The sequence below is a fragment of the Botryllus schlosseri genome, chromosome 15, assembly GCF_051294905.1.
Source record: "Botryllus schlosseri isolate E-star chromosome 15, Bs_hap1, whole genome shotgun sequence".
Classification (NCBI taxonomy): domain Eukaryota; kingdom Metazoa; phylum Chordata; class Ascidiacea; order Stolidobranchia; family Styelidae; genus Botryllus; species Botryllus schlosseri.
Genome location: NC_137250.1, coordinates 22498493 through 22520710, shown reverse-complemented (window position 1 = coordinate 22520710; position 22218 = coordinate 22498493). Strand labels below are relative to the sequence as shown.

The following is a 22218-nucleotide window of genomic DNA, read 5'->3' as shown; positions in this document are numbered from 1 at the left end:
TCTGTGAAAACGTGATCAACCCACAGCATTGTCAATTGTCACAAAGTGCAATGAAATAGGTATGGTCGAAACGATACCAAATCATCTTTAATGCGATGTACAACTGGAATTATATTCTTTGCGGTCGCATACAATGTACAATATGTACATATATGAACTTTCTGCGTTGTTCATACTCGAAACCTATTAGTCGATTGAGTATCGAATCGCTCAGGTAATTGATTTTGCGCTGCCCAATAGTCGACAGTTGCCTTGATGATTGAAATCAGTGGACTTGAGAGTGTCCCGATACCTTTTACCAGTTCGTCTCGGCCGAAACCATTCGGGTTCATTTCAATCAGAATACATTATTCCATTCTATACAGATCGTATCCATTCGTTCTCGTTCGGTTAACTTATTTTGTTGTGTGCAATACCGTCTACCTGTCTGCAATCATGTCCGACGACTCGCTCAAGTTTACTTTCGGCCTGATCAACTCCAACGATCGCTACCTGACGGCGGAGAAGTTCGGATTCAAAATCGCAGCCAGCGCGTCGGGAATGAAAGCGAAGCAGATCTGGAGCTTGGAACAGGAACCGGACGGATCGGCTGTGTACTTCAAGGTAGGATGCGTCCTGCACAAATCGTCACCGGCGGGGACACGTAGCGATCGTAGGCTATGCATTATGTAGAGTATTAAGGTTCTTAAAAATAACTTTTTTGTGCAAATTTTACCTGTATTCGACAAAATGTTCAGGTTGGCTAAAAGAAAAACACTACACACCAAATTTGGCTCAATTCAAACCTGTAGCAGCGAAGGTGCTGGAGTTAGGGATTTTTTTTAATGTAATATAAAAACACTGCACCTCAGAGTGGCTAGTGGACGGATTGATATGTTCGCGTGTCACAGCGTGCGTAGTGATCGCTAGATTATACCTCTTAGCTTGAATGCATAGGATATACTGTAGATCAGTGGTTCCCAAACTTTTTGTCCTCATTCCCCACTTAAGATTTATTCCGAGTCTTCATTCCCCGCTACCCAAAACTTTTGTCATGTACGGAGCAGTTATTTGCTTGTTTGAGTATCCACAAATACACACAATCACACCAGCACGCAAGACAACCGCCTATAAATGCAACATAAAACGTATTGTGAACCGATACCGGTATAAGGCGGTAACCCTCAAAATTTAGCGACAGCGTTATTTCACGTCATACTGGTCGTGCTGGATGCGCCTGTGACGCCATCATTGGTTATCCGGAGTTAAAATAAGTTTTTTTGAACAGCACGCAATATAATTTTCAGTAACCGCGCAGGTGTCTCCGTAAATATGTAGACTGTCCTGCATTTAATGTTTACCAAATGCGTCTATTCCCCACCAGAAACCGTTACATCGTAATCCTGGTGGGAGGCTTGGACAACTAAAATCTAGTTTTTCAATCGGCTAATTAAACCGAGATCCGGTAATCTAATTCAAATCTAATTTCTGGTTCCTGAAAATTCTGCAGGAGAACTGTATAGTGCGAAACGAACCAAGCTCGGTATTCCTTGCCGGTAATTTGAATGAAGTCTGTTCATATTTTCCTTTCAAAGAGTGTTGAGCGGCTTTTAAGCCTCACGGAAACAATAACTCATCGTGTTTGTGTACGGGGAATTCTCGGTACTGGCCATAACAATGTTTACAACAGCTGTGAGGTGTCGGCGGATTGGTTCTAACAGAATGAGCTTGCTATAGACATCGCGACTGGTTCTTGAATAATTGATTCGGTCCGGAAGTCTTGCGAAATATACCTCTCTCGTTATGACGGAATAGCATCTGCATGTATCGCAATTGCATTTTGCAATGTACAAGTACAATGTAGATATTTGTGGGGTTTTCCTTTGAGCATGTGACTTTATGACCGCAAATTAACTCTAACCATAACCCTAACTCCAAAATGAACTCTTAACCTAATCTTAACCACAAGCAGTAACCGAACCTTACACCAAACTAAACCCTAACCCCAATTTTAACTCACGTGCTCAATTGCAAACTTTGACAACAAGAAAATGTTCTGCTTTTCGAAATTAGATTAAAATGAAAGTTGTGGTAACGCAGTATATTGCAAATTATATTGGAATTAGAATTAGTGGATGCGAAGAGAGTTGGAAATCGAAATAAATTCCTTACTAAACAGAATTCAACAAAATGTGTATATAGTTCATCTGCTAACATTTGTTGGTGTTGGCCACACCTCGCGGTATATCAAACCCTGACAGGATATGAATAGCGCTCGGTGGGTTTCTTATCGTTTGATCCTTGTATTCTATTACTTTCTCGCTCTTTTCATCACTGTGCCACCCGCAGGATCTTACGTTAGTGCCTCGGTTAGTTCTCTTAGCACTGTCTCTAATTGCTCGTCGTCCTGCATTTTTTTTCTCAATTTTAATCGTCTCTTGACGGATTTTGTGATCTGGTTGTGTTCAGGAATCCGGCTTCTGTACTTTATGTCATTTCTTGTCGTCCAGGTTGCTTGCTTCAGTATTGTAATCAGTATCGTGAGTATGTCCTGAAGCCGTTCAGGAGTGTCTTTTTCCGGTTCCATGTATATTATGGTTTGTATTGTTGCTATTTCCAAACGTTGTCCAATTACTGCATACCAGGCCCTTTCTATGGCGGTTATCGCTTCTTCTGTTTTTTTACATCTTACAAAGATGTGGGGGGTAGTCTCCACCGACTTTCCACAGAGTTGGCATTCCCTTTCTTCCGTGAGCGCTCTTGCGTAGAGAGATTCATTGGTGTTCATAATGTCGCTGGCAATGCGCCAGTTCAGGTCTCTTTGTATCGGTGTCAGGATTCTATTTTGTATGTTCGTCCAGTTGGGGCCTTGCATTTCAGCTATTTGTCGCTCATGTTTGCGTTGGATTGCCCCACTGTATAGCTTGTTATTGTTTCTCATGTTGATGTGTTCCTTTTCAAATCCCAGTTCATTCATTACTCTGATTATTTCTTTCCAGTGTGGGCTCGGTGTTAGCGCATGTGGCCTGGTGTTGTTTACTAGGTCGGGTCTGTATCTCCTTAGGGAAAGAGCTAGCTGGTGGTCTAGTCTCATGTCCCACGCCTCTAGTGGGCTGATTTGCGTCCTTCGGAGGTATTTGACCACTGGTTTGATCAGTATTATGTCCGTGAGGGTTGGGATGTCAATAACCTCCCTCCCACCTATATTCTCTTTCTGGATTATTTTGGGGTATTCTGGTGCTTTTCCTTTTCCGAAGAGGAAGGTCATCGTCGCACGTCTAAGTTCTCCTCTTATACTTAGGGGCATTCTTGATAGCGCCGCTGGATACGTAAAGAGAGGGAGAATGTTAGATCTCAGAAGATGTATTCTCTGGGGCGTATTTAATTTCATATTCTCGATCTCTTTCATCAAGTCCTGGGCTTTAGCGATCAGGGTCCTCCAGGGCTCGCGTTGGTTTGGGACCTCTCTACAGATGGTATGACCCAGAATTTCCATTTTCTGTACCCACTTGATTGCTAGAAGCTTTGGTTGTTTCCCGTTCTCTTGATAGTCAATCCCACTGGTTTTGTTTTTGTTGATCTTGAGACCACTTGCTTTTCCAAAGTTGTTAATCGTTTCTAGCGCTTGTTGTGCTTCAGGTTGGTCTTCCAGGGTTAATGTGAGATCGTCGGCGTAGGCCGGGGATATGAATTTTCTCCTGACTCCTGGTAGTTTATAGCCTGTGAGGTCTTGTTCTAGCTGTCTGAGCAATGGTTCCGTTGCAATCGTGAAGAGGAGCATGGAGATTGGGTCTCCTTGTTTTATCCCTCTTTTCAGTGGCATGCATTCTCCTACATCGCCCCCTATGGAGATTCTTGCTTCGGCTTGATGGTATATTTTTTCAAAGAAGCCGCAGAATTTCTCGCCTAATCCTGCTCTTTTTAGCGTCTCTAGGAGGAACTCATGGTTGATCGAGTCATAGGCCTTCTCGAAATCAATCGAGATGATGGTGCCTTTCTGTGATCCTCTCATATCTTCTGCAATCTCTCTTAGCAATAAGTTCATTTGTCCAATTGTTTTTGGGGGATTTACGTGCTGGTCTTCATGTGTTATTTTCGGTAGGAGATGTTTCAGACGGTTTGCTAATATTCGACTTAGGATTTTGTAGTCTACATTTAGGAGGCTGATTGGTCTATAGTTCTTTATGTCATCCTTTTCCCCTTTTTTGTAGATCACTTTGAGGGTAGCTCTTGCGAGGTCCCTATTTACTTTTAGATCGCCATATATCTCATTGTAGACTTCCACTAGGCCTTCTGCGACGATTTCCATATTGGTGGAATAGAGCTCGGCGCTTAGGCCATCTTCCCCTGGCGTTTTGTTTCGTTTTTGTTGTAATATTGCAGTTCGTAGTTCATCTTCTTCTATTTTGCTATCGAGTTTGTCTCTTTGCTCTGTGGTGAGCGTTTTCTGCATTGAGTCAAGGAAGTGTTCCGCGATTCGGGTGTTCTTACATCTCGCCGTATATAAGCTCTTATAGAAGTTCTCAACTATGTCCCTGATCTTTCTCTCATTATTGGTGGTGTTCCCCTCTGGGGTCATTAGTTGTTTGATCGTCGCTACCTCCCTCCTTTTTTTTAGTTTTTCACATAAGAGATAAGGGTTGTTGTCTAGGATCGTGTTCTGGTCTGATTTTGCTTCTTTTTTTTGCTTATTTAGTTCTTCCCTTTTCGCCTTCCAGAGGTCTCTTTTGGCTTTTATGTATTCACGTGTTGGGTGGTTGTTGCGTAGGGCTTGTTGCCTTGCTCTTTTTAGATTAAAATGAAAGTTGTAGTAACGCAGTATATTGCAAATTATATTGGAATTAGAATTAGTGGATGCGAAGAGAGTTGGAAATCGAAATAAATTCCTTACTAAACAGAATTCAACAAAATGTGTATATAGTTCATCTGCTCATCATACTCATAAGCATAAGAATGGCAAATATCTGTACAAAGGTTGTTCAAAATTAACTATTTTTGGATCCCGGGGATTCACTGATAAAATTGTTAGGTTGCCTATTATCAAAATAACAAAAATATAATTTTAAATTTTATTGTCAACCATATGAAATTGTTTAGTTGTCTACAAAAACGAAGGAAAACAAATTTTACGCAAGTCCGGCCCGTAGAAGCGAAGTTATTTCAGTTTTTCATTCGTAATTCTGGGATTTTCGACCGTCTGTGCTATTTTTGCAAATTTAAAACTTTCAGCCGCACTAACTTCGCTTCGGCGGGTTGGAATTGCGTCAAATTTGTTTTGCACCGTTTTTGTAGACAGTTCAACAATTTCATGGGGTTTGGAGTAAAACTTGAATTGTGATCACTTGGCTCTGCGTCGGAGAATACTGGTTGGAATTGAGCCAAATTCCGTGTGCAAGTTTGGCTCGTTTTGCCCTATGCAGTTCTCCTGTATCACTTAAGAAAAGCGGAGGTTCGATTCAAATTCAAATGAGAGCGTAGAAATATTTCACAAATTAGATTATGTTAGATTACCGCTATTTCGCGCTAATAAATCTGAATATAGACAAATAGAATTATCCAGTGTCCGAGTCTATATCATACTCACCCCGTAACCATTCGCCTTTACCCGCAGAGCTGGTTGAACCGCTACCTCGGCGCTGACAAGTACGGCAAAGTGCGGTGCGACGACGAAACGCCGGGTCCCGAGAATCAGTTTCACGTCGAGGCCACTTCGGACGGAAAATGGGCGATCAAGAGCGCCGCGCACGACCGATACTTCGGCGGCTCGGAAGATAATCTGGATTGCTTCGGGAAAGACATCGGCAGCTCACGACTCTGGATCGTGCATCTCGCAATGCATCCGCAGGTATATGTTGTGATTTGTCTTTAGAGATGATTTTGTATGTAGTGTGTCGCAATGGTCACATTTCCATGTCGTTGAATAAGAATTTTACAATGAAATAGAACACTCGGTAGGGTATAATCGCGCTATAAGTCGACTTTTATCAAAACACGCCATCTCCGACATAGTTTGCGCCAACATACGGAGGTAGTAAACTAGGGTTACCATATTTCTGCGACCAAAATTCCGGACTCTCTTCAGCGCCCACTAGTGGACTTCAAAATGAGTGATGACGTCACACTAGGAAAGCTTTGCTTATAGACTAGAGGTGGTAACGATCCGGTTCAGGAGTATGTGGCTGTATGTTGGGTAACAGATCCAGTGGTTTGCAACCTTTTGTGGTCGCGACTCCATTTCCAATTTGAAAATGTTCTGTGGCCCAAATCAAAATTTGACGAACTGATTACTAAAAGAAGTCAGCACCTTTTCCCAGACTTACTCACGGGCTATTTCGGAACCTGATTATGTTCAACCTATTCGGAAACCCCAGAAATAATCGAAACGACCTCCACGTGTGGAACCACTATCTTTGAGTAAAGCATTTAACGGTCTTAGCGATCTCTAGGAATATACCGTTCTCCTATAATTGCGATTAAATTAGGCTTATTCCAGTAAATGAAGGTTGTTTTTATTCATATTTTATTGCAGGTTTTGCGAGGGTGGTAGTCTCCATATTAAAATCAATAAATGTTATTGTAAATCGCGCGAAGAAAAATATCATGCGTCAGCATAAATAGTTTTTATGTTGATTTACGAAAAAATTATGAGCCTACGTCAAGTCTTCAAAATTCCGGACATTTGGCGTATTTTAGGAATTTCTCCCGGACGCTAGCTTGAACAGTGAAATTCCGAACATGTCCGGGAAATTCCGGACGTATGGCAACCCTATAGTAAACCATCTAAAAATAGTACATTTAGCTTAAAGGGGCACTGCACTCTAAAAATGATGTGGTCTCAAATTGAAGGGCAAAACAAAAAAAAATTGGCCACAACCGTTTTCTTCCGAAATCCACCGTAATGGAGCTGCAATTTATTGAAATTTCCACAAGAACTTCACGCTCCAGCAGTCACGCAGATATTGAACTTTATATAGTTGTCAGCCGATGATATGTCGTACACGCCAAGGTGGTTTAGATACCGTGTTTAACGGAATATGTTCAGTCACTAGATTTATGTCAAAATCGGGCCAAGTGCATTCCATTTCTGTCGTGTACGACATATTTCCTTCATAACATCGGCTGACAACTATATAAGGTTGATATACGGTACAATATTATTTCCAATTGTCCACTAGTTGCTGACGATCACCCCTGACGAGTGCCAGCCGAAAATATTCGGGTTCATTTCTATATGAACATATACTGTACAATTGTATATTGAAGTTCTGTACCTCAAAGAAGTTCTTGAATATATTATATTCAATTGTGTACTGAAGCGTGAAAGTTTTACTTCTGCTTCAGTTGAGCATTTACGCTGATTGCTTATTGATTAGGCATTGTATTGTAATAGTCAATCTTCAGTACGCCGGATGTTTGTGGGTGCTTTCTACAATACTACGTGTCGTCAATATGGCGATATCACACTTTTGCGACTTGATTTGTAACATAGCGCAATCACATATATCACCGTGTGCGTAACATTTGATATACTCGCGTCATAACTAGCAAAGAGAGTGATGATAGACATGTAAATTTTAATAACTCAATGCAATGCCCAAGTCAATATTTACGAACAAGGGTTTTGTTCGAATCGACTGCTGCGTGGTGCGTCGCTCCAGTGGCGCAATCGGTTAGCGCGCCGTACTTATAAGACAGTTGCGGAGTTATGCGGAGGTTGTGAGTTCGAGCCTCACCTGGAGCACATTTTGTCGAATGCGATATTGAATATAATTCAAAAAGAATACAGCTGAAACTCTGCTCTTATTGGGATTTTTTGCGGAATATTGTCCATCAACGATTCTACGAACGCGTTTAACCTTAGAGACGCAGAAGACCCCGTTGAGCTCGGGCACTTTGGTTCCGACTTCCGAGAAACAGCTTCGTCCTAATTCAGCGGAAAATCAATCATTCGCTTCATATATAGATAACTAACCTATACGTAGTTTAGTTATCTATCCTTCTTGGTCGTGCGTAGTACGGTACTGTTGCGTAATAAATGAATTGCAGCTGCAAGTTACCTAAAACATCGTTGTATAACAAATTTTTCTCACTTCCAACCGGTAGAAGCGATGTTAGAAGTAGCCATCCACAAACTGAAATCGCACAAGGCCGACGGCTATGACCAAATCCCATCATGGTTTTTAAAAATGATAAGCCTGCATATCGGTCAATATATGGCCCATTTTTTCAACTTCATGATAGAAAATGGAGTCTACCCAAGCTATCTAAAAAAAGCCAGAGTAGTCCCTGTACACAAAGCTGGGGATAGAACTAATGTCGCCAACTACCGTCCGATATCCGTTCTCCCATGCATCGGGATTGTATTCGAAAAGTTGCTCCTCTCCCGCCTGTCCTCATTCCTCGCCAAAATGTCTGTCATTTCCCCTCAACAATTTGGCTTCCGAAACAAACACCAAACCGCTCATGCCCTCCTAACAGTGGCCGAACAGTACTATGATATCTCAGAGAAGCGAAATGTGGGATGTAGCATTTTTCTCGACCTAAAAAAAGCGTTTGACTGCGTAGATCATAAAATTCTCATCTCGAAATTGGCGCGTTACGGACTTCGGGGCCCACAAGTTGAGCTCATGAAAAGTTACCTCACTGGACGCCAACAAATGGTTGCGATCTCAGACACCTTGTCCTCTCCTCACCCGGTGACCTGTGGTGTGCCCCAGGGCTCAGTACTTGGACCGGTCCTTTTCACCTTATATGTCAACGACATTTTTGAAACCTCCTCATTGAACACCACACTGTTCGCTGATGATACTCACCTCCTCTCTTCCGCATCTTCGACGGCAGAGCTGGATGCCCTGACTGGTGACCAAATGCCCAAAGTCCATGAGTGGACGGCCCAGAACAACCTTTGCATAAACGCCTCGAAATCGCAATTGCTGACAGTAAATTCAAAAAATAACCTAACCGTTAATATCGCTGGTCAGCCCGTATCCAACACAGATAATGCCAAATATCTCGGAGTTTTACTGGACTCGAACATGTCCTGGAAGAGTCATATTCAGTCCCTAGAAACTAAATTATCACCGAAGTGCGGCCTGTTCTACAGCCTTGGGCGCTTCATGCCTGCATGGGTTCTTCTGATACTCTTTAAATGCTTAATCCAATCGAAGTTACATTATGGCATCCTCTGTTGGGGGGCTGCCAGTAAAACTGCACTCAAGCCACTGCAGAAACTACAGCATAAAGTACTCCGAATCATAGCTAGGGCCCCAAAGGGGCCTGGCTGCCCATCCAATAAGTCGCTGCTGAAGAGATTCGGCGTCCTAAACATAGAAGATATGCGGAAACTAAAAATCGCCAAGTTTATGTATCAGTTTCACTGCGGTCGTTGCCCCGAATATTTCAATGACTTCTTTACCTCTGAATCAAAAGCGCACAAGTACAACACACGCGCGTCCACGTCGTCCAAATATCATATGATCGACCGAAAAGATCATCGCTCCATCAAATATGCCGGACCTGATGTGTGGAACAGTATCCCGCCGGCCATCCGACAGTCGACGAGCATGTCCACATTCAAGTCGAAATACAAGCAATTACTACTAAATAAATACAGTCCATCCTCAAGATTACCGGACCACGACTGACCTATCGATCTCGCTTCCCATGACATGCCGCCCTATTTCTTGTCGCATTCTTTTTTCTATACTATCTTCTTTACTTTCATTCAGTGTGCATGCCTCCTCTTTACATCGCCTAGGCCAAGGTGGGTGTCAGATTCCATTAGACTACTCCTTGTCGCTTCGACATCTTCCTGTCTTTTCATTGTATCGCATTTTTGTGGTGTATTGAACTGATAAAATACTTGACAATTGAGCATATACGTTAAATCATTTATAGGGTTTAATTTCAGGGTTAGGGTTGTGGTTAGGGTTTGTTTGGGTTTATGAAGCCACATGCTCAAGTGACGCGCGCTCAATTGCGCGTGCCCAACAGTCGGACACCTTTGGGTAATTGAAATCGTCAGACAAAATCGCTTCAATAAATCGGGATTGACTTCAATTTAAACACTGTACTTCAGATGAACCTGTACAACTTGAGCAGGAAGAAGTTCGCCAACGTTTCCAGCGACCAGCTCCAGGTCACTAAGATGACCCCGTGGGGCGTCAACACCCTGATCACCCTCGTCTACAAAGAAAGGGGATACGGTCTGATGACGGCCGACAATCGATTCCTCGCCAAGGACGGCACCCTGTGCGACTCTTTCGACAAGACCACAACCAAATACACGTTGGAGTTTTACGCGGGATGCATCGCTTTTAAAGACGGAGATGGAAAGTGAGTTGTCTAACTGATTGACAAGCTAGAAAATTTTCAGCTTTTGCAAATTAAATTATACATTTAGGATTCTGGCTACAGTTTTTCAAAATTAGGTTAGAAGTAGAATTATAGCTACAGTTTTTTCCCAATTAGGTTAGAATTAGAATTCTAGCTACACAGTTTTTTTCCGAATTATGTTAGAATTATAGCTACACAGTTCTTTCCGAATTACACTAGAATTAGAATGAAGCTACACATTTCGTATAAATTAGATTAGAATTAGTGTGAGGCTACACAAAGTTTTCCAAATTAGATCAGAATTAAAATTACTGAATTCACAAAAGAAATTTAACAAAAATCAAGTTCAGTTCATATCAATTGTGAGTTCATTTTCATGAGCGTGATAGCTACACAGTACACAGTTTTGTTTTTCAAATGATATTAAAATTAGAATTACTGAATTAGCAAATACTTGGATACAGAATTACATTCCAAATTACCAAGAATAAGAAATAGAATCGAACGGAGTTGTAAAATCTACAGCTTTTACAAATTAGATTACAATTAGAATTACAACTACAGTTTTAATCTGAATTGAATTAGAATTAAAATGACCGTTTTAGCAAAAAAATAACTTGAAATTGAATTACATTCGGAATTACAAAGAAATGCAACAAAACCAAATCAAATCAAAGTTCATTATCATATGCATGAGGATAGCAAATGTCTGTGCAGCAAGCTTGGTTCGTTTCGCACTACACAGTTCACCTGTAGCATTTTCAGGAAATCCGGAAAGCAGATTAAAATCGAAATTAGAACACAAAAACCTTTCTCAAATTACATTACCGACATTTCGGTCTAATTAGCCTAATTAGACAGCTAGAATTATAGTGGTACAAGTTTTTGTTCTCAACCCAATGTCTCTCGCAGGTACCTCTCCCCGCAAGGACCGCAAGGCGCCGTGAAAGCCACCAAGGCCAAAGTGACCAAAGACGAGAAGTTTTCGATGCAAGACTCCCACCCGCAATTTTATCTCCTCTCGAAGACGAGAGGAAGATACGTTTCGGTGAAGCAAGGTACGCACCGGTCTTGAACAGCCAGACAATTTTCATATTTTCCAAATTAGATTGGAATTATAGCTGCACATTCTTTTCAGATTAGACTAGGATTAGAATTATAGCAATTACTGATTTCGCGAATGCTCGACATTGAATTAAGTTCACCTCTTATCAAATCAGAGTTCATTGTCAAAAGCCCGAGTATAGCAAATTTTTGTACAGCAAGCATGGCTCGTTTCGCTCTGCATACAGTTTTTCTGTAGCATTTTCCAGGAATTAGATTTTAATTAGAATTACTGCTAAGAAACATTTCAATTATTAGATTAGAATTGGAATTGGAGTCTGATAAGGTATTAACTGAACTGGATTCAATTTCCAAGTTTTATGTACATATATTTTCCATTCCATTCCTTGTAAGGCTTTCTAAGTCTTGCAACACCCCTCCATGCCACCCCGGTAATGCTGAGCGCCAAACGGAGAAGTCATGGACATCAGTGTTACTAGTTAGGTCTATGGTCTGACCCGGCCGAAGATTGAATCCACGACCTAGCGACCAAGAAGCCGGACGCTCTGCCAGTATGTTGTCTCGTGGGTCAAATAGTCCGATGTTAGATGTTTAGGTTTATAAATTGGAAAATTGAGACTGTCAAACGTAATCCAAACGTCATCATCCCTTCCGACGAATGTTGAATTGTGAATTGCGATTCGCAGGCGTGCAAGTGGTGGCGAACCAGATGGAGCCGTCTGAGGAAAACACCGAAACGTTCCAGATGGAAATCAATCCCGATACCGGCATGTGGAGTTTCCGTACCACGTCCGAGAATTACTGGCACGCGGACGGGAGCAACAACATCATGGCTGACACCGGGAAGAGGTTCGTTATGACTCGCAAGTTTAATAAAATAGGGAAACAGTGCACATTCATAAGAACTATCAGAGTTGGAAAATTGGAAAGTTTTAACTTTTCCATATTACGTTATAATTAGAATTATACCCACTGTTTTTTTTTGGGAATTAGATTAGAAATTATAGAATATATAATATGGATACCCATTTTATCAAAATTAGATTAGAATTAGAACTACTGGATTTACGAAAACTTGGAAATTATTGACATTATAATTCTCATTGATAAATTAACTCTAAATGCCAAATAGCGCATAATTTCGGTATCTACTCAAGGGTATCATCTCTCATCGTTCTACACGAATCATTGAAAAGACGCTGCTATTTTTCGATTCGTTAATTTCCAGAGATCAGAGCTCTTGGTTCGAGATCGAGTGGCACGACCGATGCGTCAAGTTGAAGACAGCCAGTGGCAAATACGTGGGAGTCAAGTCCGGCGGCAACTTGGTCGTAAAAAGCGAACCCGGCGACGCGGAAGACTTCGTTTTGAAGCTCATCAACCGGTGAGTATATATATAGTCGACGGGTAGCAAAGAAACATTTCACAAATAAAATTAAAATCAGATTACCGGCATTTTTCTCTAAATAATCTAATCAGCCATCTAGAATTATCGGGTTGTCCAATTCTGTCTTCCAGAGATGAGCATATGGGTTTAGATTTGAATTTGGAAACAAATGATTTGATGGTTTTAGTCAGATTTGAATTCGATACGGATTTACGATCATTTCGAAGCTTGATTCGGATATGAATTATTTGATACTTTTCAATTTAATGCGTCATTCGCACGAATTTTGGCCATCATCGGATTTGGACTCGGATTCAGACACGAGACGATATAAATTTCGGATTTGGGAACACTATCTGTAGATAAAACCGTTCAATCCGCTAATCTCCAGTTCCTCACACACTACGCCGAAACGACGGGGCTTTTTTAATTGCGTTACGCTCGTCTATGTCCTTTCCAGGCCTGTGATCGTGTTCCGGTGCAGCAACAGCTTTATCGGAATCCAAGGCGATAAACTGAATGGAAATCGGTCGGGTTACGACATTTTCCAAATGACGGAGCAAGACGGCGCCTACGCTTTCAAAGGTAATGCCCGCATTAGATGTGCGTGTAAAACAAATCCCAAATTTTCACCTCACTCTTCCCCGCAGGACGCAACGGAAAATACTGGACCATGTCGGACGACGGGTCCATCGCTATCAATTCCGCCTCCCCGCAATACTTCGTTATCGAGCTCGTCAAGCACAGCAGGCTCATCATAAGACCGGAGAGCTCCGACAAGTATCTTATTGCTGACAAAGTCACCGGAGCCCTGACAGCCAGCGGAAATCGAGATGACGCAGGTGCTCTGTGGGAATACTGATGTAGCAATCGCGTCAGTACACTATGAGCCATATGGGAGTAATTTACATCATTCTAGTTATTGATCAGCTGAAATCGTATTGAAGAAACGCGGTAGTATATTATCAATCACGAAATACTAGGGCTGGGGGTATAATTTCAATACCTAAAAACGTCCAGCCCGTAGTCAGTACTCGGCTTAATTCACGTCAATAGATTCTCTAGGACCTGTTACAATGCCGACATTCCTACCCTTGCAATATTTCAGTAATCCGCCTTTTTCAATCATCGCCAGTTCTTTCGAGGAAACACGAATTTTCTGCATTATTTCTCGACAATTCGAAACTGAATCACTATACACCGCTTCAAAGGCGAGTTTTTATTCATGGCCTGCTCATTCTGTCGCTGTGGTGTGACTACGCGGTCGAATTTGTTGATCTTGAGCGTCGATAGTGAATTCGTATCGTCGTGATTTTCAATTTTGTATATTTTCCGTTCATGTTTACTGCAGTTAAATCGGAAGCATTCTTTTGTCTCCATTGTTACTTCACGTACACGTACTAATATTATTACCGACGAGTAAATGGTATGCGAATTGAAAATGTGTATTGCGTACGACTGTTGCTACTTTGAAAGGCTGGGATCGGAACCATGTATATCAGTAAATCAGGTTACCTGGGTTTAATATGATACAAAATTGATATTCTTGCACAGTCATGGTACATGGATATTTTTGACGAAATGTAACCAGATAAAAAAGTGCGGGCTTTGCAACGGGGTCAGCTGATTTATCTAAAATCTGGGAGCATCCACATTCTGCATCAATGTAGTCCGTATCGGATAATCAGGTTACGTGATTTAAAGAGCTTCAATGACTTGGTACGTGGATATTGAAGAGCTTCTTAGAGGCCATTTTTTCATCCAACCATAACATAATAAACAGACAGCAATGACTGTAGTTCGGAAAATATGCATACAGTAGGCCTATACAGTATCAGATAGGAATGATCGATACGACATTGAAGGTCAATTTGTCTGATCAGTGATCTCACCCGCATCAAACTGGTAGGCTACACTTGCATCTATACAGTTTGGCTTTAAAAATGTCAGTTGAAAAGGAAAATAAAAAGAAAAATTCAATGATTGTAGCAAATGATCAAATGATCGATGAAGCAATGTCTGGGCGAGGTAGGACAGTGTTGATTAATATGACGAAAAGTATATTCACACTGCAACTGTTACTTACACGTCGATAGCAATTAACTGATAAGTCCCGAAATCGCCGAACTGAAATGCCAGGACTAGTTTTGTACCATCCACTACTGAAGAAAGGGTATGTAACTATGTATATTTGACGCGTGTCCAATGTGCTATTTATATCTGACGAGCCTGGCGCCGGTAATAAAGGTAGCACACCCCTGTCCTAAACTATTTCAGCAAGACGTTCCGCAAGGCCAAACAATACTATTCTTTTTACGCTTTAGCGTAACTGAGCACTGAGCAGGGCAGGGGCAGAAGGGATTAAAGAACCCCGTTTTTTCCCTTTATATACCAAAAAGATCACGACCACGACCTAACATCGACCTCGCCCTCCGCCACATGCCACCCCATTTTGTCGCTTGCGTCTTATATTTCTCTGCATTACTTTTCATTCAGTGTGCAATGTGCATGCCTCTTATTTACTTCACCTAGGCTAAGGTGGGTGTCTGATCTTAATGGCTACTCCAAGTTGTTTCGACACCCTCCTATCTTTTTCATTGTATCGCAGTCTTGTGATGTTTTGAAACGATGAAAATATTAATAAACCTGACTGACCTGACTGACTGAGAATATTCTTGTACGGTTTTGCCGTTCGGTTTTGCGGACCGTCTTGCTGAAATATTCTCGCCACCAGAAGTCACTGGTGATCTGTACTTTTGGATATGCCGCGGAAAAGTGAAAACATAATCGAACCAACCCTGTAGCCATCGAACACTGGAATGGAAAGAAAACACAGTTTCGTTCGAAGGCGAGAAAATAGATATGAGACAGCGTTGTCAATGTAGATTTAAAATTTAAAGCATATTTACTTGAGCTGAGCATTCTAGCAGTGTATTCATTTTGAAAATTCTGCAAATCTGGTGTTTTTTTAAGAAATGCATTTTAACTAATGCTATTTTGATGAGCTTCGATATAACATAAATTTTCAATTTGTTACGTGTCTATAGTGTAGGCTATTATTTTAATCAAAAATTCGAAGAGATCTGTATGTGATGTTAGTACAGGGCTTCAATATACAATTTAACATTATAATATTCATAGTGAAATAAACCAATGTTGAATAGATATTCGATGAATAAAAGTTCTCTTCAATTGTCTCCTAGTTGCGGACGATTACCCCTGACGAGTGTCAGCCGAAAACATTCGGGTTTGTTTCAATATCAATATAGCCTGTTATTCAACAATATTTTATTGTGTAAAGTTATAACCAAGTTGATTTTTTTTCTGCTTCCCATGAACAAATTGAACATACCTTTTCCACAACTCTATCTCTATTGGAATCACAGCGGTCTCAGTGTTATGGTAGTATGTTATCCCGATGATTGTTCATAAATTGGCAGTTAGCAGTGGTGTAATTCTTGAATATCGCTGAAATCCTGTGTTTTTCAGTACCAAATGTCCTTAAAGACTACTGCAGTAAATCGGTCGCATTTGTGACGAAGTAACAAACAGAGAGATGGAGCCAGTCACTCCCGATAACACTAGAGTCGTTAGGCTTCTTGGAGATTTCCAGCATTTCATGACCTCAACACAGCTACATTCGAGAACTTCAGAAACATCTCCAATTTCATTCAATATTTCCGACGCCGGCACGCCTAACCCGTTGTCTGCGACATCGTCCAAAAGAAAATTTAACGAAAGTAGAGACGAAGTATTTTCTCAAGCTAAACTCGCGCAGGTTGAACATAAACACGCATGCGAGGAAAGAGCCCACAAGTTTGCACGTCTGACTCTGGAATCGCAGAATGAGAGGCTGCAGTCCGAAAACAGATCTCTGAAAGATAAGACCAGCTCGTTGCAGACGAAACTGAATGAAGTTACGAGACAGGCCATCAAAATACAAGACGAGTTGAATGAAAGCAAAACTTCAGAGCATTCAAAGTCCAAAAATCTAGAAGAATCGTACTTGTGTTTGCAAAAAACCAAAGACGAAATTGAATCCAGTATGAACCGTATGATCGCGAGACTTGAGCAAAGATGCCACGCGCTGCAAGTTCGAAACACTGATTTAACCCGTAAAAACAGCTGGCTCACGGTAGAATGCCAAAAATTGAACGCCAGTCTCGAACAAAAATCCCAAAAGGTTGAAAAATTCATTGAAAATCAGAACGGACTTGTGAAAGCAGATGAAACGATCAGAGTTCAGCAAATCTTGATCAAAGATCTTGAAATGCGACTGAATCGAGTTGAAAACGCGGAAAAATTGTCCCGCGTCGTTCAAGATGACTTGAGACGTCTCCAAAAGTTAGAACTGGACGTAGTGAAACTGCAGCAACAAAACGACCGTTACCGTGACAATGAAACAAACGTGCATCTCATGAAAGAAAAAGTGATGGAGGCCGAAGAAAAGTTGAAAAGGAACGAAAAATTGCTTGAAAAATCAGCAATTATCGAACTGGAAAACCGGGAACTTCTCGCTCAACTGAACGAAGAAAAAAATCGTGAATTGAAACAATGTCAAAGTTCTGACGACAGCGTGGTACTGGAATTGCGACAGAGAGAAGCAATCAACGCCAATCAAATTGCAGCTCTCAAAACAGATTTGAGTCTTCAAGCGAAAGAGGCGGAATCTTACCGAATTAAAATTACGGAATTGGAAAATATAATCGCCGATAAGGCAAATATGATTAAATCAAAAGACGGGGAAATACAGACCATCACGCAACGCGCGACTCTCATGAAGGGCGAATGCCAAAGTTTGAGAGGTATCCTGCAGTCGTACGACTCCGAAATGGTAGCGACGCCGCAAGCCGAACAACTAATGAAACGCGTCCGTAACGCAGAATCCACAAACGATAAACTCCAAACTCAGTTACATAACGCGCAAAAATCGGCGCAGGTTTCGTCTCGAGAAATTGCGGTCCTACGACAAAATATCAAAGATCTGGAACGCAAGTTATCGTCTCAAGTCAGCAATAGTAGCGAGTCGGATAAAGCCAATGAGATTGAATCTCTACGTAAAATGGTCGAAGATTTGGAACACGAAAAGGCAGCTTTGCGGCAAAGAAACGAACGATTGGAATTATGGGCTGAGCAGAACACTCGTCGTGGCGATTTCGATCCTAACGTTACAAAAGTGTTTCATTTTCGAATGAATCCCGCCGACTTGGCCCATAAGCAGGCCAGGAATCAGTTTGAGGAGATGAGGGAAAAGTGTCGCAAGTTGCAGGAGAAAATTCTCAAACTGGAATCGGATCAGGACGTTACGACCACTTGCTTGGACGTTACCAAGGTGAAAGAGTTGGAAGACAAGCTGGCCAGTTCTGAGTTGAAGAATCTCAGGCTGAAGGAAGTATTCGGTAAAAAAATTCAAGATTTCCGGCTGGCGTGCTACAATCTGACTGGTAAGAATTGTTATCAACTGATACCAAGTGTGATGACCTTTATTGGATAATGTAATTAAGGCATCAAAACTCTGTTTAATGAGAGAAGTGATGATACTTGGAGAGTTTCTTGAAGGTATAGAACTTGAATATCCAATTGAATAGTATATTCACTCCAATTCCGTACTAGTTGGGGGTGTTTAACCATGACGGTCTCAGCCACAAATATTCTGGCTCATTTCAATATGAATATACTCGTCAAATGGTGATACATGATGTTTGTGTGACTGTCCGTCTTACCCAAGTTCCATTAAACGAACCCCTAATATTTGTCACTAAAATTCAAATATTCCATCAAGCAAGCAAAAATAATGACTGCAGAGTACAGGATCAATGCACTCAATTATTTTCTTTGGTCAAGTATGCCTTCACAGCTATGCTACGCTACCGGCATTGTTGACCACTGTATCATGCAATGATTTTTATAACATCACAGGCGCATAGCCGAAAAATAAGGAAGGGGTTTTAAAAGAATAATGAGGGATTTTGATTTTTTTCGAATTCACTAATATAGCATCAATTCATTAGGGTTCAGTACATGCGTAAATGACGATTATACAATCTCCTCGTTTTGACGACTATACGCGCATGGTAAGCTTGTCGACGAGTCTGGAAGTGCTGTTAATTAGCGACTCCCTGATCTGTCGTCAACAATTAAATACACGCATGTCTTAATAGCCTCGACGACGATTTTCGCAAGTCAAAACGTCTGAGTTTTTATGGAATATGTGCTGTTATAACGCCGATTTCAGGTGGTTTAAACCCGTCCTCTTTTATAACTCAAACCTTTATGCACATCTTCTGATGGTTATGTTTAAGTATTAGCGGAAATCAATTACGTATGTAGGGAGCGCGTCGCACATGTTTGCGGGCGTTCAATGTCATTCAATTTTGCGATGTCACTCTTTAATCACAATCGCTAATAATCAGCATACACTTGATGGCATTGTCTCCAAGCCATCGAGAGATAGGAGCCAAACCATGCTAGGCCCGAGGCGCAATAGTTCGGCTAGCGATGATATTTCTTCCACATTAAGCCTATTGCAGAAGTGATTGTGTAGGCCAACCGATGATACCGTGCGCACCATCGAAGCTGATGCGATTGTGCAGGCCATCGACGGTATAGTGCGCACCGGACCTATTGCAGAAGTGATTCTTCAAGCCAGCGGAACTAGGCGTGTTGAATACGTGATAAATCAGGCGACGATTACAGAGCTCACGGCAATCAATGACCTGATTTCGCAATCATCTCAGCGGTAGATCGCGTCGCGTTACATTGTGCACAGTGCACAGACGAATCTCGCAATTGGCCGCGCGTAACGCTGATAATACGAATTACGAATTATTGAATTGCAACCGAGCCTTAGCGTCAGAACAGTCATTTCAAAAGCACCAGGTTTCGTGTTTAAGGAGGGGGGTTCCGCGCTTCAAAAGGCAGGGGTTACGACCCCCAAAACCCCCCTCTGGCTACGCGCCTATACCGTGTACCTAATGAAGAGTGTAAATTTTGAAACCTAATAAATTTTCGCCCTCAGAAGAGGTCTTTCCCGATTCCATGATTATGATGATTAAATTGTTAGGTTACCTAAAAAGGCGTTGCCCACCAAATTTGGCTCGGTTCCAACTTGTAGATGTGAACGTACAGGAGTTGAAAAATTTCACTGTAAATTCCATGAAATCGTTGAGTTGTCTGCAAAAGCGATGCAAAATGGATTTGACGCAATTCGAATTCGAACCCATAGAGGCAAAGTTATTTGAATTTTTCATTCATAATTCTGGGACTACCAGACTACAGGCTATTTTTGTGAATCCAAAATTGTGAAGCGTCGTTCTTTTAGACCAGTGGTTCTCAACCTTTTTTCAGACACGCCCCCTTTTTGATAGTGAAAAATTTCGCGCCCCCCTTATCGTCATATCACAAAATCCAACTGGGATGCTAACAACCCCACCAGATTGTTTGATGGTATGGACGGTTATGAATGCTGATGAGGGAATAAAAATACATGAAATTGGGTCTATATAGAGAGAAACACGCATGTATTGGAGGTGAATCGCGAGGAGCGCGAAAGATTTTTTCAGGTCACCGCTTCTTCGCGCCCCCCTTGAGATGTTTCATGCCCCCAAGGGGGCGCACCCCCCAGGTTGAGAACCCCTGTTTTAGACAAAGAACTTTGAATATCAACAGTAGTATCACAAAATATGACATCAATGGTATGTAAATGTTGAGCTATAAATATGGAGACATGAGTTTTCCTATTTGGTGATACAACAAAGTTCTCTTGAAATCTTTACCAATCCATTTCAATATGAATATATTACTCAGTTTTTCAGTTTTGTTAATGCACAAATTTTGTTTGTGAGATTGTGATGGCCATTTTTGTTATTGCAGGTTTCCGTATTGACGCGCACAGCGACGACCACTTCAAGCTGATTTCAAGATACGCCGAAAACGAGCGCGATTTTCTCCTGTTCTGCTCGCTGCCATCCGGCGGGATGCAGCTCCTGGAAACGGACTATTCGAAAACTCTGGAATCTCTCATAAAATTACATTTGCATCACCAAAACAGCATCCCCATGTTCCTCAGCAGTTTAACTGCAGAACTTTTTTCGCAGCAAACCGATGTGACGTCGAGATATTGATCATATTTAGAGTCCGAACGATATCGAATTTTCGAGCCTATGCTTCATTACGCTTTGTAAGAATGCCGTGAGTTGATCGCGGCTTCACAGATGACATTTTCACTATGTACAGTACATAGCTTTGTACTACATGATTTGCATGCTGTGATGCAATTAATCAACGCTTAGAGGCTTCCACAGTGGAAAATAGTATAGAAACTACCATTTCGCTAATAAATCATCTAGCTTAAGGCGCAGTTCCAAAACTTCAGAACATTTGTATAAGCAGCTTAACAGGGCATGAAATAAACTAAAAAGGGTGCTATTAAAAATTGATCAATATTCCCATCGGCCGATGCAGATATTACTTGCAATATCTGATATTGACTTTGTGTTAACGGCAAACTGATAATCTGCCGGTCCCTAATAGAAATGCAGCTCCATTTCTTGCGAAAGTTAGTTTCTGATTTCAATTTCTGCGTATCCAAAAATGAACTTTTTTCTGAGGTCGGTGTGTGTTTTATTGCACTTGGTGTGCCGGTTACAGGTAGTCTTTTGTAATATTTTATGTAGGGCAAAGGTGCAGGTGATCAAGTGGTAATTGTATTTTGTATGCTATATTGTGTTTTAGTATGTTTATGCATAGGTCTCTTACAGGTCGTCATAGAGGTCACAAAAACATCCACCAAGAAGAACCTTAACTACCGGTTTTAGTTTTCAGCAAGCTTGTAGTATGATGCATTGCAATGTATGAACAGATAGGATATATCATCATTTTATTAAAATTTTCATCAAATCGACACTACACAAGATTGAGATACAATGAAACGATAGGAGGGTCTGGCGCAGTAATAACATCGCGTTGCACGCTTTCACTACTTCTACTATGGTTGTTAAATTTACGATGTCATGCGTTGAACTATTATTATATTGTTAAGAACCGGCAGTGACACGCGTAGACGAATTGGTTGTTTTCATTGGGAAGAGTGAAGGAAACAGCTGATCGCCTCGTCGTTAGTTGAGACACCTCGTGGATCTGATGGCATCCGGGTATCGCTTTACCGTCATGATACAGACTTGTTCCATTCAGTAAGACTTTTTGCTGAAAAAAATTCAGAAATGATTCACAAAAAAGCAAGTATATTACAGAACAAACGAAATACTTTGTTAAGCCAATAGCAGACGACACAGATAAAACAAGACCTATAGGAATACCTTGATGCCACTTCAGTACGTCGCCTGTCATCATCATCATTTTATTAATATTTTAATCAAATCCTTTTGTATTATCTTCTTTTATTCTTCATTCAGTGTGCATGCCTCCTTTTTACATCGCCCAGTCCCAGGTGA

The 22218-nt window shown here is 41.3% G+C and overlaps 2 protein-coding genes and 1 non-coding gene across 3 annotated transcripts; all 3 read left to right on the top strand.

Annotated features, from left to right (window-relative positions):
- The first annotated feature begins 336 nt into the window (after positions 1 to 336).
- LOC145457044 (fascin-like) lies at positions 337 to 13810 on the top strand. Its single transcript, XM_080335200.1, has 8 exons — positions 337 to 603; positions 5591 to 5824; positions 10058 to 10314; positions 11227 to 11372; positions 12066 to 12228; positions 12608 to 12763; positions 13227 to 13351; positions 13417 to 13810. Exons 1-8 carry the CDS (start codon positions 436 to 438, stop codon positions 13626 to 13628), a joined length of 1461 nt encoding a protein of 486 aa, XP_080191326.1. The 5' UTR covers positions 337 to 435; the 3' UTR covers positions 13629 to 13810.
- Positions 7631 to 7720, top strand: Trnai-uau (transfer RNA isoleucine (anticodon UAU)). The gene is given in 2 exon segments: positions 7631 to 7668; positions 7685 to 7720. It is a non-coding gene; the product is annotated as a tRNA-Ile (tRNA).
- Positions 13811 to 16254: 2444 nt separating the features above from the next.
- LOC145457469 (mitotic spindle assembly checkpoint protein MAD1-like) lies at positions 16255 to 21159 on the top strand. Its single transcript, XM_080335687.1, has 2 exons — positions 16255 to 18210; positions 20639 to 21159. The coding sequence occupies exons 1-2, from the start codon at positions 16323 to 16325 to the stop codon at positions 20887 to 20889; spliced, it is 2139 nt and encodes a 712-aa protein (XP_080191813.1). The 5' UTR covers positions 16255 to 16322; the 3' UTR covers positions 20890 to 21159.
- The last annotated feature ends 1059 nt before the right edge of the window (positions 21160 to 22218 follow it).

Excerpts from the sequence above, each read along its gene's own strand:
- LOC145457044 (XM_080335200.1), top strand. The coding sequence starts at position 436 with ATGTCCGACGACTCGCTCAAGTTTACTTTCGGCCTGATCAACTCCAAC. Across the intron at positions 5,825-10,057 it reads ATCTCGCAATGCATCCGCAG|ATGAACCTGTACAACTTGAG; the intron begins GTATATGTTGTG and ends ACTGTACTTCAG. Across the intron at positions 10,315-11,226 it reads TTTAAAGACGGAGATGGAAA|GTACCTCTCCCCGCAAGGAC; the intron begins GTGAGTTGTCTA and ends TGTCTCTCGCAG.
- LOC145457469 (XM_080335687.1), top strand. The coding sequence starts at position 16,323 with ATGGAGCCAGTCACTCCCGATAACACTAGAGTCGTTAGGCTTCTTGGA. Across the intron at positions 18,211-20,638 it reads GGCGTGCTACAATCTGACTG|GTTTCCGTATTGACGCGCAC; the intron begins GTAAGAATTGTT and ends TTGTTATTGCAG.